This window comes from Exophiala xenobiotica (assembly GCF_000835505.1).
Source record: "Exophiala xenobiotica strain CBS 118157 unplaced genomic scaffold supercont1.7, whole genome shotgun sequence".
Classification (NCBI taxonomy): Eukaryota; Fungi; Ascomycota; class Eurotiomycetes; order Chaetothyriales; family Herpotrichiellaceae; genus Exophiala; species Exophiala xenobiotica.
In genome coordinates, this window is record NW_013562488.1 from 3038975 (window position 1) to 3054279 (window position 15305).

At 51.7% G+C, this 15305-nt stretch overlaps 8 protein-coding genes across 9 annotated transcripts; 4 read left to right on the forward strand and 4 right to left on the reverse strand.

Moving 5' to 3' along the window:
- The first annotated feature begins 338 nt into the window (after nucleotides 1–338).
- Nucleotides 339–1434, forward strand: PV05_11828 (40S ribosomal protein S7). The gene is made up of 2 exons (XM_013455349.1): nucleotides 339–671; nucleotides 771–1434. Exons 1-2 carry the CDS (start codon nucleotides 510–512, stop codon nucleotides 1218–1220), a joined length of 612 nt encoding a protein of 203 aa, XP_013310803.1. The 5' UTR covers nucleotides 339–509; the 3' UTR covers nucleotides 1221–1434.
- PV05_11829 (uncharacterized protein) lies at nucleotides 1350–2648 on the reverse strand. The gene has a single exon (XM_013455350.1). It carries the CDS (start codon nucleotides 2597–2599, stop codon nucleotides 1523–1525), a length of 1077 nt encoding a protein of 358 aa, XP_013310804.1. The 5' UTR covers nucleotides 2600–2648; the 3' UTR covers nucleotides 1350–1522.
- Nucleotides 2649–2795: 147 nt separating this feature from the next.
- PV05_11830 (uncharacterized protein) lies at nucleotides 2796–4925 on the forward strand. Its single transcript, XM_013455351.1, has 2 exons — nucleotides 2796–3197; nucleotides 3297–4925. The coding sequence occupies exons 1-2, from the start codon at nucleotides 2930–2932 to the stop codon at nucleotides 4694–4696; spliced, it is 1668 nt and encodes a 555-aa protein (XP_013310805.1). The 5' UTR covers nucleotides 2796–2929; the 3' UTR covers nucleotides 4697–4925.
- PV05_11831 (uncharacterized protein) lies at nucleotides 4643–5729 on the reverse strand. The gene has a single exon (XM_013455352.1). The coding sequence runs from the start codon at nucleotides 5512–5514 to the stop codon at nucleotides 4939–4941; it is 576 nt and encodes a 191-aa protein (XP_013310806.1). The 5' UTR covers nucleotides 5515–5729; the 3' UTR covers nucleotides 4643–4938.
- A 457-nt stretch (nucleotides 5730–6186) lies between these two features.
- Nucleotides 6187–7282, reverse strand: PV05_11832 (uncharacterized protein; the record flags this gene model as incomplete). The annotated part of the gene is made up of 3 exons (XM_013455353.1): nucleotides 6187–6337; nucleotides 6394–7073; nucleotides 7130–7282. 3 exons carry the CDS (start codon nucleotides 7280–7282, stop codon nucleotides 6187–6189), a joined length of 984 nt encoding a protein of 327 aa, XP_013310807.1.
- A 529-nt stretch (nucleotides 7283–7811) lies between these two features.
- PV05_11833 (uncharacterized protein) lies at nucleotides 7812–9179 on the forward strand (the record flags this gene model as incomplete). The annotated part of the gene is made up of 12 exons (XM_013455354.1): nucleotides 7812–7892; nucleotides 7953–8016; nucleotides 8079–8173; nucleotides 8223–8303; nucleotides 8356–8395; nucleotides 8447–8517; nucleotides 8570–8665; nucleotides 8712–8718; nucleotides 8783–8811; nucleotides 8859–8963; nucleotides 9016–9103; nucleotides 9160–9179. 12 exons carry the CDS (start codon nucleotides 7812–7814, stop codon nucleotides 9174–9176), a joined length of 774 nt encoding a protein of 257 aa, XP_013310808.1. The 3' UTR covers nucleotides 9177–9179.
- On the reverse strand, nucleotides 8815–11782 carry PV05_11834. 2 transcript variants are annotated; one of them, XM_013455356.1, is made up of 5 exons: nucleotides 11199–11782; nucleotides 10622–11141; nucleotides 9866–10526; nucleotides 9730–9780; nucleotides 8815–9676 (listed from the first exon to the last, which is right to left on the reverse strand). In XM_013455356.1, the coding sequence occupies exons 1-5, from the start codon at nucleotides 11654–11656 to the stop codon at nucleotides 9252–9254; spliced, it is 2115 nt and encodes a 704-aa protein (XP_013310810.1). In that variant the 5' UTR covers nucleotides 11657–11782; the 3' UTR covers nucleotides 8815–9251. The 2 variants fall into 2 exon arrangements, with proteins under 2 accessions (XP_013310810.1, XP_013310809.1); XM_013455355.1 differs by having other exon boundaries at nucleotides 9730–10526.
- An 883-nt stretch (nucleotides 11783–12665) lies between these two features.
- Nucleotides 12666–15050, forward strand: PV05_11835 (uncharacterized protein; the record flags this gene model as incomplete). The annotated part of the gene is made up of 1 exon (XM_013455357.1): nucleotides 12666–15050. One exon carries the CDS (start codon nucleotides 12666–12668, stop codon nucleotides 15048–15050), a length of 2385 nt encoding a protein of 794 aa, XP_013310811.1.
- Nucleotides 15051–15305: the final 255 nt, after the last annotated feature.

Genomic DNA, 15305 nt, shown 5'->3' on the forward strand with positions numbered 1-15305 from the left:
GGACGATTCATGTTCTGTGGTTGACGTGCAACTCTTGACGCAATGAAACGGACCCACCAAACCCAGTAAGCGGCCTTGTTCGGAGCCATTTCGGTGGGAAAATCAAACTGGAACCAAAAAGCCCAGACCGATAGCTGCAATACTTACTCGTAGCGAGTGGACATGACCAGGACATTGACACGCCGCTGGCTTAGAAATAGCGTGGAATGATATTGACGGTCCATCAAGAAAGGGTAGTGGTGCCGCAGGAGGGGAGGGGGAGGGCCTGATGGACAACATGATGTACGGTCAACCATGAGGACCCCTGTAGCATTTTTTCTGGTCGATCATTGAGGCTTCTGGCAACATCCGCGCCTTCCCTATCTGGGCGAGAGGCACGCACTTTGCCAAGCCAGAATTTTCCCTGCACAACGCACTAAAGTCAAGGTCGCCAACACCTCAGCACCATCTTGTAAAGTCGAGACATTCAGCGATTGGGATAGAGTCGACCAAATCCTCCAGTCGCCATCATGTCTCAACCAGCCCTCAACAAGATCGCCCACAACAGCCCTTCGAGGCAACACCCATCCGAGCTGGAGACCAGCATCGCGACTGCCCTCTATGAACTCGAGACCAACATCCCAGACCTCAAGTCTGCCCTGAGACCGCTTCAATTCGTCTCTGCTCGCGAGGTACGCCCCTGGCAAATAAACAGAAAAAGAATTACGTGCCGAAAAGGCGGAGACGAGGAAGATTGAATGATCCAAAAACTAACAAATTCGAATTTACAGCTCGAAGTCGGCCACGGCAAGCGTGCGGTCGTTGTCTTCGTCCCCGTCCCTCTCCTCGGCGGCTTCCACAAGATTCAGCAACGTCTGACCCGTGAGCTCGAGAAGAAGTTCTCCGACCGCCACGTTCTGTTCATCGCTTCGCGTCGCATCCTCCCCCGCCCCAAGCGATCCAACCGATCTCGCACCTCGCAGACTCAGAAGCGTCCTCGCAGCAGAACTTTGACCGCGGTCCACGAGTCCATTCTCGCCGACGTCGTTTACCCAGTCGAGATTGTCGGAAAGAGACTCCGAACAAAGGAGGACGGAAGCAAGGTCTTGAAGGTCGTTCTCGATGAGAAGGAGCGCGGCGGTGTGGACTACAGACTCGATACTTACTCTGAGGTGTACCGAAAATTGACCGGCCGTGTTTGTGGCTTTGAGTTCCCAATGAGCGCTGCTACGGATTACTAGATGGATCAAAAACGTCGTGGCTTGAACAGGGGTGTTCAGAACTAAGGTGCACGAGGGGCATGATGGCGTCCATTTCTGAATGGGGATGAGGACATCGCTTTGCATCAAAAGGAAAAGTTCCGACATTGCAAGCATGCAGAGGTTGCATTGTGTCTAGGTTGAACGTCAGTGCAGATACCAAGCAATGCAAAATTCAACAGTTTCACATCACGCATTCTCGTTTCCCATTTCTGAGCTTTACAAGCAGGGGCGAAGCTCTGGCAGGCTCTATGTTTCTTTTTGAGAAATCTCAGCCGGCCTTGCTATCGACTGAAGTCTCCACCGCCGAGTATGTCCTTGATGTTGACTTTCCCGCTTCCTCTCTCCAGGGGCTCTGGTTGCCCTGCTCCAGCCTTCCACCCAATCATGTAAATGACCCTGAATGTGGCCGGTATTCTATCCTTCTCATCCTCCCGACAATGCAATTCTCTGTATATGGCCTCATTCGCCAACAGAACGTCCCGGCTCATAGGTCCGCCCATAGACTTGAGGATCGCATTCCCTTCGCCCATGGCTTGTATGTCCGTCATCAGAGAGAATGTATCCGGGTATTCCACCACAATATCATCCACGTCGACGGTCAGGAGCCTGAAGCCGGCTCGATTGAGTAGATTCCCTACATCTCGCACATCTGCCAGGGGTGATATATGTGGAGACACACCACCTCTCCGCTCAAGATCAGCTAGTTGCAATGATGAACGTAGTTCGAAGAGTGTATCTCCCCCGAACATGGCAGCCAAGAAAGGAGCGTCAGGTTTGAGAATGTTGTTTATACTCGATAGGACGGAGGGGAGGTCGTTTATCCAGTGCAACGAGAGCGATGATATTACCGCGTCGAAGCTGTCCGCATCATAAGGTAGTGTCTCGAGAGTAGGCAATATGGTTTGTGTGATAGGGACCTCTGGGGCAGGAAGTGCATCGTCGCGGTGCAGGGTCGTCGGAGAGGTTTCTACGCACACGAGATGTTGCACACGTTCAGACAGTGGGATTTTGGCTTCATCCTTGCCCTCCGGAATCTCAGGTGCAATGAGTGGTGGTTTCGACAGTGCGCGGGCGATGTTGCAGCTGTTCGCGCCGAGGTCAAGGACTCGTGGGAATTGCCTGTTGATGTCAAGCAGACGGTCGACGAGGCGCTGAGCGACCTCATCCTTCAGATAGTCCGTTTTGCGGCTGTGTTCGTGATTTGAAGCCGCTCGTTCTTTCTGGAGGTATTTGACGTTTTCGTTGAAGATTTGGAGAGTGGGCGCGCCGGGGGATTGAATGGCGTATGGGCGGCGAAGAGCTGGACGCCTTTTAAGAGCTGAAGTGGGAAGCCAAGGCCGTAGATTCGGTGGCTTCATGGCGAGCAAGCGTGCAATGGGCTCAGACAAGTTAATGTCTGGCCGTGGAGAGCAGAGGTAGAAGATGAATCAGTTTCGAGCCGCGTTCATGATGATGTCAATCATTGGCGGGTCTCGGAAATTTTAGAGACGGAAGGTCTGCCGACCACGTTCTCGTTCTATGCCTTCAACGTATTGGTCCTATGCATAGGTATGGAACAAACTCTGCACGAGTGCTTGAACAAAACTCGTTGTTGAGAAGCATGAGCGAACGGAGAGAGTGCCACAAATTCTCATGCATCGATCACAGAAGGAAAGTCAGTCAACTGCACCAGCCGTTCGGCCGCAATCATGGCAGTCGCGTTTCCATACACCTTCATCTCTTGCCCCTGTTCTGATGCATCGAGGAGAGCATTGACGTCGAAGAGGTCATCGAGGGATGTAGAGTTCGATCGGGATTTACAGGATGATGAAGATTCGTTTGATCCTCGGCATCCTCGATCGGCTTTTTCGCTCTTTCCCCCTGAGCATCTGCTTTACTGCGAAGAATGCCACGATATCAAATGTCCAAGATGTGTGTCAGAAGAAGTCAACGCCATCTATTGTCCACACTGTTTGTGTAAGTTGCACCAGGAACCTATAGCCGTCTATCACGAGCTTTGAGCGTTCGATGCTTTCGACCCCCGAGTACGGTCTTCAGTGCTAACGACGCAAATAGTCGAAAGTCCAAAGGTCGTGGCCAGAAGTGAGGGCGGCAATTGTTGTCCACGAAACTGTTACACTTGTCCTATCTGTAGATCGCAGATGATCACTACTTCAGTTGGGGATTCGAAGGATGGGCCGTTCATTCTCAACTGCAATCACTGCATGTGGAATACACTCGACATAGGCATCAAGTTCGACAAAGCCACTGGTATTCGTGGCCAGATGGACGAGCTGGCAAATGGCGGCAAGCCCAAACTTTCCAGGCAATCATCGCTTTCTCGGCCGCCCTTTTCTCCTGGCGAACAGATTGAGACTCCTCAAGTTTCAAACAAAACCGTGCCAAAACCCCCTACCAATGCAACTTCCAGGTTCGATGCTCTGAAGGCGTTCTACAAGGAACAAATCACCGAGTCTTCCGCCACAGATGCTAGCTTTCCGACCTCAGCCCTCGACATGGCATACTCATCACCGTCATCCCTCCAACGAATAATGAACATCTACACCAACCGAGAAAACTCGATGAAACGAGCAAAGGAGAAATTCACAATAATGCGCGAAGCTAGAACACCCAGTGAGGGTTTCAGAACAGCAAACACCCCTGAATCTTTCGGCTACAATGAAGCGATCACGGCTTCTCAGCGAGCCTTCCAATATCCTTCCTTCATAGGCAACGCAAACGCCATGAAGGTCTCCGACCTCCGCCCAATGCCAACACTAATGCGCACAAAGAGGTCCAAACGCTGTGCGGCATGCAAGCACATCCTCACACGTCCGGAACTCAAGATAAGCTCTGCGCGTTACCGCATCAAACTCATCGCACTCAACTACATCCCTTACGTGACCGTTGTACCACTATCTGTATCTAGTGGTCTTCCGCATCCGGGCCCCGATGGTGCTGACATCGTCCTCCCAGCCAGCAAGCCCGTGCAATTTATAATGACGCTGCGCAACCCACTGTTCGAGGATGTCAACGTCAGCTTGGGCAGTCCCAGCGTGACGCCGGGTAAGCATGGCCATCGAGTCACGATACTGTGTCCCCAATTCCAGATAGGCAAGAACAGTGATGCGTGGGACGACGCGCTGAACAATCCGCCGAATCGGGGCATGGTGAACTCAGGCGGAGGTGAGCAGATCGCCGGCAAATTGTACGACCAAGGCAGGAACTGGGTCAGTATCGTGCTGGAGATCGTGCCGGCGAGTATCTTTAGGAAGCAAGGCGAGGAGTTGGACGAGGACGAGGATGTTATCGAAATACCAATTAGAGTGAGGCTGGAATGGACAGTCACGGATGAGGACGCGGCTATTGAAAGACGAAAGAGGGAGAAAGTTCTCGATGAGGGGGAGGATGTCGATGATGGGAAGAGGGAGTTGAGTTATTGGATGGTCATTGGGATTGGGAGGGTTGATTGTTGAACAAGTCTTTTGCTAGCCGGATGGAGTTGAGGCACATATCAGGCGTGACCTTTTCGATACCCCAGGATGCATTTTTATTGTTGGAAGTCATACAATATCATCCGCAGGCCGCTTGAGTTGGCTGGTCTATCCTGCCTGGCAGACTTGGGAAGAAGGTCTTCCTCGGACATCGATCCACCTTTTCGTATTCTGATCTTGAGCGTTTCTGTAGAAAGCAAAAAACATTGCCACTTTCCAGCTTCTCATACCGTCCTTCGATCAGACATGACTCTGACGATCCCTCCGACGCCTACAACCTCCGTCAACTTCTCATGCCAGCTGAGGAGCACGCTCATGACCTGCCCGCCACCACCTTCTCCGAAGTTTCTCGCCTGTATTTGAGTGAACCCGGACCCTGTCGCCTGGGGACTCATGCCTTTGCCACCACTCCCGCCCGCTCCACTCGCCATGCCTTTGTAAATGTATTTCATCAGTGTATCGCCCAGGGCCGTTCCGCCAGGTTGTTTGAGCATTTCGTTCAATATCCTGCTTACGTCGCTCTGCCGGATGCCTTGCAGTACTTCCAGGACGGTGCTAAGGTGTACCTGCTTTGAGGATTCGTCGCCGGCGAGAGGGGCGGTCTCGAGCGCAGATTGTAGGGCTCCTAGACTGTCGCCTGCGCGGAGAAGTTGACGGACTTGTTGGCCTATCTGGGCTGACTCGGCGGATGTGGAGGGCGCAGGAAGGTTGGCGGGGAGAAGTGTGGTCATGGGAAAGTTCAGCGCCGACTCCGGGTCGTATGCGTCGACGTTTATCGTCCGCCAGTTTATGTTCGCCATGGTGAGGGACTTTCTGGACTCCTGCAGGGCGTGGGTTGGGTTGGCTATTTCAGATTCGGCTGGGCGCAGGAAGCCGCTGGTGCGGCAAGAGCAGACACTTCGTATTCGGAAAAAAGGTACGATCGCAGGTCTGCTTCTAGGCGCAATCAGTGTTGTCGGGGCCTGTAGCAAGGGGTGGTAGTGCAGGCGGTTCGTCGATGTGGACGGGCAAGGTGAGTGCGGGACAATGTATGGAGTACGTACTCGTAGTCGCAGATGCTCATTGAGGTTATGTAAGCGAGCGCCAAGCATCAGCCTTGTCAGTTACAGGTGCAGCCTTGCATTGAATTCTCCTATTTGTTTCACCACATGGTAGAGACTAACTAGGACACCTAGTATCCCTACCAACGCCTTGGAGGTCGTCGCACAATTGGCAGGGTCTACATTCGATCTCACAGAGACCTTGGAGACTTCATTCCCCAAAGGTGAACAACAGTGAGACTATCCTGAATATGGTCATGGCAAGGACATACTAACAAGCTCGGCTACCTGTAACCCATGCTGCGGGTCGGAATGTGCCGTTTGCTCTAACTGAAGCAAACTTCTCAACCTTACCACAAGGACAGAAGCCCAGACCATAGAGTACTGACAGTAGGCTTTCACCCATTCTCAAACCTGTGCTGCGATACCAGCCTACAGAGCAGTCACCGCGAAACCTGGTCTCTTGGATTCCACTGGGTTCAAACCCCATGCTTGACTGCTGGCATCGTGCACGGTCGTCCTTCGCAGGTCTCTCCTGTACTTCCCAGCAAAGGAGCCGCCTTCAGCGCGGTGCATCACACATCTGCACAAGCATATCAGCCATTGTGGCACCTCATGGGCACCGCCGAAAATACTCACGTATTGTCCCAGATGACCATGTCACCAGGGTCATTCCAAGGAATGCTCAAGGTGTATTTGTCCTGGGTGGCATGTGCCATGAGCTTCTCCATCAGCTCCGTCGATTTCTCCGGCGGCACATCAACCACATGATCCATATGAGCTGCAATGTAAAGATTCATCCTCCCCGAAGGCTCGTGCTTCTGCACGATGCGATGCTTGTGCATGGGATAAGCATTGACGTCGACATCTTTGAAAAACTCGGGCGCGGCCTTTTTGCGAGATGAGTATAGGGAATGCGCACCGATATAGTCGTGCTCCAAAAGCTCCGCTTTGAGCTCTGGATCCAGTTCATCAAATGCCGTTCGGGTGTCCGCGAAGCCGGTATTTCCTCCAGTATTGGGTGGCGGCAGCTCGTGAGCTTTCAGGATGGAGTATGATGCCCTGCGGGGGTTGAAAGATGAGTCGACGTGGAAAAGAGCATTACCTTTGTTGTATTGAGCTCGTGGGCTGTCAGGCGATAAGACAGTGCCGGTGTCCGGGTCGATGTTTCCGGCGTCGAAGAGTTCATAATACTCGTATCGTGGCTTTCGGCCGTTCGTCATGTACGGTCTGATATCGTCCAGATCGCCGAAGCGGCGAGAAATTTCGACATGCCCTTTATCGTCCAGGCCAGTCCTGCGGAAGACTATAACTCCGTACTATCATCATGATCAACGTCCAAGTTGTGGGCGCATGTCAGGACAGATCTGCTTACCTTCGCTGACGCCGCGAGAATCTCGTTGAATACATCATCTGGAATCGGCTTCGAAAAGTCGACACCTTCGATCTCGGCGGCAAAGGTAGGGTGAAGCTCCTTGATCTTCAGAGTCTTGAAGTCGGTCTCGGGGTCGATGAGAAGTCCTGGCATCTTGCTAAGTCAAAGAGATATTCTATTTGGGTTGAAGATATCCTGCCAGCAACAGACTTGCGAGGATGTTGCTCGATATGCCCTCCCTGGGACGACCATGAGACCTTATAATTCACAGATCTCGAAGTAGCGACCAGTAAGACAGGCTATCCGGCAATTTTGTGCCGTCTCAAAATCATCTGCCGAAGCCCTCATGGCCCCATCTTTCCCAAACTCCTCATAAGGGCTGGTAGTCGAAGCATTTGCCCTCCCTGGGGTCTCTCCACAGAGTGGAGAAATGCGAGGGGAGACAAGGAGCCGCCTATAGCCTATGCCATACGAAGTACCATCCTTTGACTTCATGATGCCTCCAAAGCTTCAGCCTCGTGCGGAGTCGGAAGTTGCCCGGAGAGCCTGGGTTACTGGCCTTGCCGGGTGCCGAAGTGAGGAGAGTCGGCCCTGTGAATAAAATAGCGACCGCATCTTCGGATGTTGCTCTTGCAGTAAGGAATTGAGTTTCTTTTGCAGAAGAGGGAAGATCATCTTCAACATGACGATCGCTATCGTGACAGGAGCCTCGAGAGGTATTGGCCGTGCAATTGCGTTGCAACTGGCTGAGGATGGAATGGATGTTGGCGCAAGTATATCAGAGTCACATAGACTAGGGAGTGCTAACGTCTGTCTTGTCTAGCTCAATGACATTCAGGCGCAGTCAGCAGATTTGGAGAATGTGCGAAAGGAGGTCGAAAAGAAAGGTATCTTCTTGCTAAATTGAGCGAAGAATTCTTTCGGGATGGGGACGCTCATGACGTGCTAGGGCGAAGGGCGACATGTGTTATAGCAGATGTCACTCAAGAAAGTGAAGTGCAAGAGATGGTGGCAGCGGTTGTCAAGGAATTTGGCGAGCTAAATGTAAGTCATGTCCTTGGATGAGCGTTGGAGGAAGACTCACAGCAAGCAGGTTATGGTGGCCAATGCAGGAATCCTAGTGGCCAAATCTCTGTTTGAGGTCAGCGTTGACGAGTGGGATAAAGTGATGGCGGTATGTACAAGGTTCCTTCACCATGGACCCTTTGTTCTGAATTCCTGCAAAGGTCAATGTCCGAGGCGTCATGCTTTGCTATCGTGAAGCCGGTAAGTTACACGGCGCGTGGATCCTGCGAGTACTCAACTGATGCGAGGCAGCGAAGCAAATGATCAAGCAAGGTAAAGGAGGCAAGATTGTTGGTGCCTGTTCAACAGCGGGTCATCGGCCGGTGCGTGCGTGCAGATACCCGCGAGTGACAGTACCTAACGAACATTATGCAGTCCGGGGGAGGCGTCATTGCGTATGGAACGAGCAAGTGGGCTGTACGTGGTCTCACCCAAGCCACTGCGATGGAGTTAGGGCAGCACAACATCAACGTAAGTCAACTCCTTTAGCTGGATAACGGTGCTGAAGTATCTGCAGGTCAACGGTGAGCCAAGTCCATTGTAGAAGGCTTGCGATGTGAACATGTGAATTGACGAAATACCCTGCAGCATATTGTCCAGGACCTGTTCCTACAGACGTGAGCAAGACTCCCTGGCCGTGACATTGATCCTGACATGCTGGCAGATGTGGGACAAGATCGCGCAGAGTGTCTCTGAGCATACTGGAGTAACACCTGAGGAAGCATTCAATAACTCGGTGAATACCCGAACTGCCCTGAAACGACATTCGGTACGCTTATATTGCCTTGCTCCAAGTTTTCGGGGGGTTCTCACATGTTCAGGAACCCGAGGATATCGCAAATCTTGTCAGCTTCCTTGTGAGTCCGAAAGCGAGAAACATTACGGGCCAGTCTGTGCTCACAGATGGAGGTATGATTCTTCCTAGCCAAGATTTGGGTACTGCCATGCTAAGTCATCTTCGAAAGGTATCGCATTTGCCTAAAGCGAGACAGCAAGATCGTTTGAAGACATATCATTCGTTTCGAGATTCAAAGCATCACCAGCTGGGCGTGCATAGTCAAATCGCCGTATCGGCATTCTCGTTGTCAGAAAGCCTGGTCCAGCGTGCAATGTAATCATCAAAATTGGAGGGATGTCCTACTACTTCCGACGCATCTATACGTGGCGTGCTGAGATCCGGTTGACGCGTCTGTGTCGTCCTTGTATGGCGGCGATCTGCTGGTGCCGTCAGCGGAAGAAACTGGTTCGCTGATGCAGCCCCAATGCCATTGATTAATTGCGAAGCTGTGACGCTGTCGGTTGTTTTCAGGAATGACACTTCATATCGGCTCGAGCACATCGACAGGTCAATGCTGTCCAGTCCCCCAGCCTCAGCATACAAGGAATCGTGTTCGATGCTTTCAGTACCGATTATGTTGGAAGAATCGACTGGCTCCCCATCGTCGACGTGGCTGAGGTAGTGACCACTTGTCCATGGATCTTCTGCGACAAGTCAGCGAATCTCCGATCTAGGCCGATCTCCCAGTGAAACGAACCTTTGTCTTGCATGAAATCTGCGAGAGACGTCTTCTGTTGCTTATTGAGAGCTGTCAATCGTCAGCACAGCAGATTTTGAACCCCGGGGGCTTCCCGGCAGGAGAATGCTGCTGAGGAGACGGCAAATGATCGTACCCATGACCACAGACTCTTCTCTTGGCTCGAATGTACTGTCTACCGCTCGTGTTTGGTCCTTCATAGATTGACCAGGCTCGATAACGGGGGGCAGTCCTTGCTCGTGACCAATAAACCAGTCGCCGGGATCTAGCCCAATATCTCCACCTACACCAATGGCACCGTCGAAATCGATGGTGTCGTGGTCCGTCGTGTTCAGGAAACTGTCAAAGTCAAAGTGGTCCAGCACGTCGCTGTTCTCTAAAGTGCTGGAGTTGAGATCGAATTTCTCTGCTTTTGGTTCGGCTTTGTTTTTGCTCTCAATAAAGGGCGTAGCATGTCCCTCAGTCTCGGAATGACTGGGAGGGTGTCCCAGGGCCGAGGGATCGTGAGCAGGACCTGCGCGATTTCGGTCGATAGCGTTGTCTTGTTCTTGTCTCGTCATCATCAGCCTCTCCTTGTTCTGCTTCTCAAGCGCCCACAACTGCATTTGGTAGTCTTGGAGCACATGGTTCCCGCTCTGACCAGCTCCAAGATGAGAATGCTGCCTCTGAGAGACTAAGGAATTCGCTTGATCTGGCTTTTGAGCACTGTTCCCAATCCTTTTGTTGGGCATAACCACACGGCTGTCCGTCCCCAGATTGGCAGTCTCTCTTTCTAGCCTAGACACCCAATAGCGAATCTGGTACCAGCAAAGTCAGCCTATGCTCAAGTGTGCTATGTTGACTGCGGGATTCTCCACTCAGCCTAAGACAAAGCATCATGCATGACACGTACCACTTCTGGGTATTCAGAGATTGCATCTAACAGCGCTTGGTCGCCATATACTTGTCGGAAAGGCGCCCACTGTTCCCAGTGCGCTGCCAGGATTCCATTCTGTAGCTTGTCGCGAAACTCATGACTTATTTGACGATTGAAAGCGTCCACTTCCGCAAGCAGACTCCGGACCGCCACCCCATGGTGCTGAACCTCTTCCATGCGGTATTTCAATCCTGCAGGCAAAGAGGACGTTTTGGAAAATGGAGGCATCGTTTGGCTGGTCGTCATCGCCGGTTCGTGGTTCGGAAGGGCGATTGTATTCACCGTAAAGATGGAAGCGGATTCCCACTCTCTCGATCCACCCTCACTTGGACGGTCCATCGGAGCCTCTGCCTTCGTCTCCTCCTGTGATGAAGGAGCAGAAATCCAAGTGATGTGTTTTTGAGCTTGTTGATACCTCTTCTCGGAAGCATTCTTCTCTTCAATCAAGGTCTCGACCAGCGATCTGTGATCTTTGAGGACGTCGATATCTCGATGACTACACCAAAGGCATGATTGGTCGGTGCTTCTCGAATCATATGCAATGGTCACTCACCTTCGTACTTGTGCTGCGAATATGAGCACGTTGAGCATAACCAGCAATGAGCTTTTCAGTCTTTCCAAATTCGAGCGCAGCACTTCGATCTGTGCCTCCAAGAACGGAAACTTCAGTCTTTGCTTCCATCCTGCCACTACAGAGTTGGAGCTGGAAAATCGACCATCAAGCGAAGATTCGAGATCTTTGAATACGCTCATGCAACTGTCAACCAAGTTTCTGGTGGTGGCCAACGCTTCATTCGAGCACAACTCAGCGTTCTCGTCTTTGGAGAGCTCGCTGCCAAGCTGTTGCAGAACGGCACCAGTTGCTGCGATGTCTTGAGAGATGCTGTCAATAGACTTGTCCGCGCTTTTGATTTTTCGTGAGAACACGAATAGCTTGACCGAGAGGCGAGCGCCGAGCTCGGCAATCTGGATTACACTGGCGGCAATCCCAAGGATTTCGATGCCCGACATTGCATCTCAACGTTGTACGTCGCAGGATCTCTGCATACAGATTTCAATGCTATGATGCTTCAAGGAGAGGAGGATATCTACAGCTGCTTCCAGAGGAATCATTTTGAGGCTGTGGACTCATGAGAAACAATGTCGAAAAGCCCGACTGGTGAGGCTGTGTCGTTACTGTAATTACACGAGCGTGGCTTACCCTGAGGTGCATGATGGTGCATGATGGTGCATGATGGTGTGTGACGGTGCCCAAGTCAAATTCGTTGGCCAGTAGGGAAATGATAAGGAGTTACTGGTGGGAGGACGCCTAAGTTAGTGAGCCTATCACTAGCCCAGTTAGCCTAACTTAAGGCAATCCATGCACCTCGGCACCCACTAAATTAATAGGGGTCGTGACTGGATTTTGGCTTTGGTAAAGATGGACGAAGCTTTGCCTCCTAAGTTAGTAGTTCCACTGCTTCTACCATCGCCTCGTTGTTCACTTCCAAAGCAATCCAGAGCTCCTGACATCAATGGACTGCAGCTGGCGAAGAGACGCCCACACTTCGACGACACGCTGGACCATCAACTTATCAATACCAAAACGTTGCCGCGAATACATCGGCGTCCTTCAAACCGCGACAACATTCCGTCTGCAGGTCTTCCCAAAATCCGGACCTGTCCTCCAGAATGTCTTGTATCGGATAGTTCTACGAATCTTTCCCGTCCGGGGTATCATTGCAAACGGTTACGGTAGGAGTAAACATTTGTTGACCTAATTCAGCGCCCAACTCTTCAAGCTCCGTCCACTTGACCTCGAACCTCGTCTCAGTCGAGCAGGTTGTGTTTGTACTATCAGGACCGAGTATTTTGTCCCTAGCAACAGCTTTTCCCCCCGGTATGCAAAGTGTTGTTGCTAATCTTAGATCACATTCCTGCCCGCCGTTGAAAGTATGGACGCAGTAAATGCTCCTGACGATATCTCCTTTTGTCCTGATGCCACAAGTCGCTGTAAGTTCATGTTTTGAGTCATCCCGTCATGTTCCTTTCTTCGGACCCTGCAATACCGCACCCTGAATGGGCCAACTCTGCGGCCGAAGACTGTATGCAAGCGGACGACCCGTCTTTGGATGGCCACGAGAACACCCGTCGAAACAGACCAGACGCGCAGCAACGGCGTACAGATCAAGTCAAGATGCCCTCGCACTGGCTCGAAGAGCATCCCCAAACACCGCGCTATGATCTGGAGCATGACGAGCAGGACGTACGGCGAATGACTGCATCTGAGGATGGAGACAATCAAGATACTGGCGCTGCGCCATCTTATGCCCCAACATCCCCGAAAGAGCAAGCAGTGTGCTCCGCAGAGTCTACAAGTTATCACACTCAATTGCCAGACTATTCCTCAAGCTCGCCATCATTTCGGGAGATGGGTTTGTCGAAATCGCCAGTCTATTCCGGACATCCGCTGGATCACAGCCAAAGATTGCCTCCCTATCGAGCACTGGAATCATCACACTCGCCAGCATATTCCCTCAGCTCGCAGGATTATATCCCTGGATTGCTATCACGAGACGAGGAAATGAGTCCACATCCGCCTGTGGATCGAGTTATGCACAAGGTAGCATTGCCGGATTCGCCAATATTATCGGAAGCCCGAGATGTCGCAAGCAAGAGTATTCACGAGCACCACGGGGCTAAGGATCCAGACCCTTGTCAAGAAGCCAAGGTCAGCTCCACGACTCTGAAAGGAACGGGGCCGCCTGCCAGCTTTGACTTCATATCCGGCCTACAGCTAATATCGCATCCTGAAGGTCACAGCTCAAGCACACTTGGTCCTGGGCTCTTGCCAGACGCAGCTCGCCAGATGAGACCTGATGACATTGACTCTCTGTTTGATGAGCCTGGAAACCTCCACAACGAGATATCCGCCCTAGATGCGCCACTTGAGTTCGTAGAGAGCTCGCGGGTCGACCGCGAACCTTTACCTCCATCTTCCTCTTTGCAAACAGGGCATCTTTCGTTCGACGATGCCAGGCTTATGGACGGAGCTGATGACTCGGCTAAGTTCAAGGTCAAGCAAGAGGCCGATAGCGTCGAATCCGTCCCTGCAACGGATCTTCCAGTACATCGTAATGACTCAACCGGCAACAGAATTTGCGATACGAATGACATGTTAAGGCCAACTCCAGACTCTTTTACTGCTGCTCATGGAAGCATTACGTCTATCAGAGAATCCTCAGAGCTAGCCGAAGCTGCTTTCCAAGCTCCTGTGCATTGCGATGATACGCGTACTACAAGAGAGACCACGAAGGTAACATTAGAAGGTACCCAAAGCACAGAGAAGACCTTAAACAACAGAATGGAGAATTCCACAATGGCACTGAACAACATCGATGACGGAGGATACAGCACTATAAGAGGGAGGAGCGGCAACCACGACTTCCCTGACCAATCAGTTCAAGACACACTAAACAACCATTTATACGGCTATGAGGTAGGAAATGGTCCTCTCGTTCCGGCGATTTACCCCCAGTACAAAGTAAATAGCGTTCACCAGCTAGCAACAGGCAATGATGTGACTGCACGCTCCGGCAGGGACGATTACGAGTCACGCCTCAAGCTATCACACATTATGTACTTTTCACAGAGTCAATCTCGGGCCGCCACGCCGACAATATCGAATCATGCTGGCCATAGCATACCACCCAGTCGACCTGACACACCGCGCCCACGTCCCGATGGCAGGGATCCGACACCCTATGGCTACGAAGTTATCCAAGACTATATCCGACAGAGTGTCGAGCCGGATTTTCCTGCCCCGAATTGGAAACGAGAATGTACTCCAGCTTATGAGGATAGGTCCGGCACACCCTCTCCCTTCTCCCTCTCCCGTCATGAGGCAGATGTCGAGATGCCAGACATTGTAGATGACTATGAGCCAAGTTTCACTGGAAGGGAGATGTCTGTTCCTCCTCCTGCGATACAACAATCGAATACAAGAAGATCCACTTCACCAGACAAGCCATGTATCCCGCCGATCCCAGATGACAGCGGACTCTTGAAGCCACCGAAACGTGGCGAGAGGAGGAAGTCCACCGTCCAGGGTGGCAAGGTTGAGAAGAGATCTGTCACTGGGTCGAAAGCAAAGGGCAATCCAAAGAGTAGGAATATTACTCGGAAACCTACCGCCTCTGTTGGCAAATTGGTAGAACAGGCCAAGAAAGCGTCTGCCGAAGATCACGGCGGCGTTGGAGAGGGAGAGTCTAGGCAGAAGGCAGATGGAAAGGTGGCTGCAGCAGTGAAGAAGATCGAGAAGCAACTCGAACGACAAGGGGAGGAAACAGACAAAAAGCAGAAGGATGGCGCGCCAGTGCGAAGAAGTCAGAGGCTCAACAAAGGTGTGAGGCTCTCAATACCCTGAAAGTACGGAATGGTCCAAAGATTTGAGCGATGACATGGTTCCTTGATTGAATACCTTGATTAACGAATCGATTTGAACACACGGCTCGTCTTCTTTTACTACCTAAGTAGCTACGCCGAGCGTTTAGGACTTCAAGGGCTATGTGCATTCAGTATACATACTAGGTAGTAATGGATAGTAGTCCTTGTGTTCCCCCAGCAGTGCCTCGGTTTGCAAGAACAAAAGTCCGATACTTGGCCAATGATTGGTTTAACC

Coding starts and splice junctions, on each gene's coding strand:
- PV05_11828 (XM_013455349.1), top strand. CDS start 510: ATGTCTCAACCAGCCCTCAACAAGATCGCCCACAACAGCCCTTCGAGG. Junction 672..770: donor AATTCGTCTCTGCTCGCGAG/GTACGCCCCTGG, acceptor TCGAATTTACAG/CTCGAAGTCGGCCACGGCAA.
- PV05_11829 (XM_013455350.1), bottom strand. CDS start 2,599: ATGAAGCCACCGAATCTACGGCCTTGGCTTCCCACTTCAGCTCTTAAA.
- PV05_11830 (XM_013455351.1), top strand. CDS start 2,930: ATGGCAGTCGCGTTTCCATACACCTTCATCTCTTGCCCCTGTTCTGAT. Junction 3,198..3,296: donor CTATTGTCCACACTGTTTGT/GTAAGTTGCACC, acceptor CGACGCAAATAG/TCGAAAGTCCAAAGGTCGTG.
- PV05_11831 (XM_013455352.1), bottom strand. CDS start 5,514: ATGGCGAACATAAACTGGCGGACGATAAACGTCGACGCATACGACCCG.
- PV05_11834 (XM_013455356.1), bottom strand. CDS start 11,656: ATGTCGGGCATCGAAATCCTTGGGATTGCCGCCAGTGTAATCCAGATT. Junction 11,142..11,198: donor TTCGCAGCACAAGTACGAAG/GTGAGTGACCAT, acceptor CCTTTGGTGTAG/TCATCGAGATATCGACGTCC. Junction 9,781..9,865: donor AGAAGAGTCTGTGGTCATGG/GTACGATCATTT, acceptor GACGATTGACAG/CTCTCAATAAGCAACAGAAG.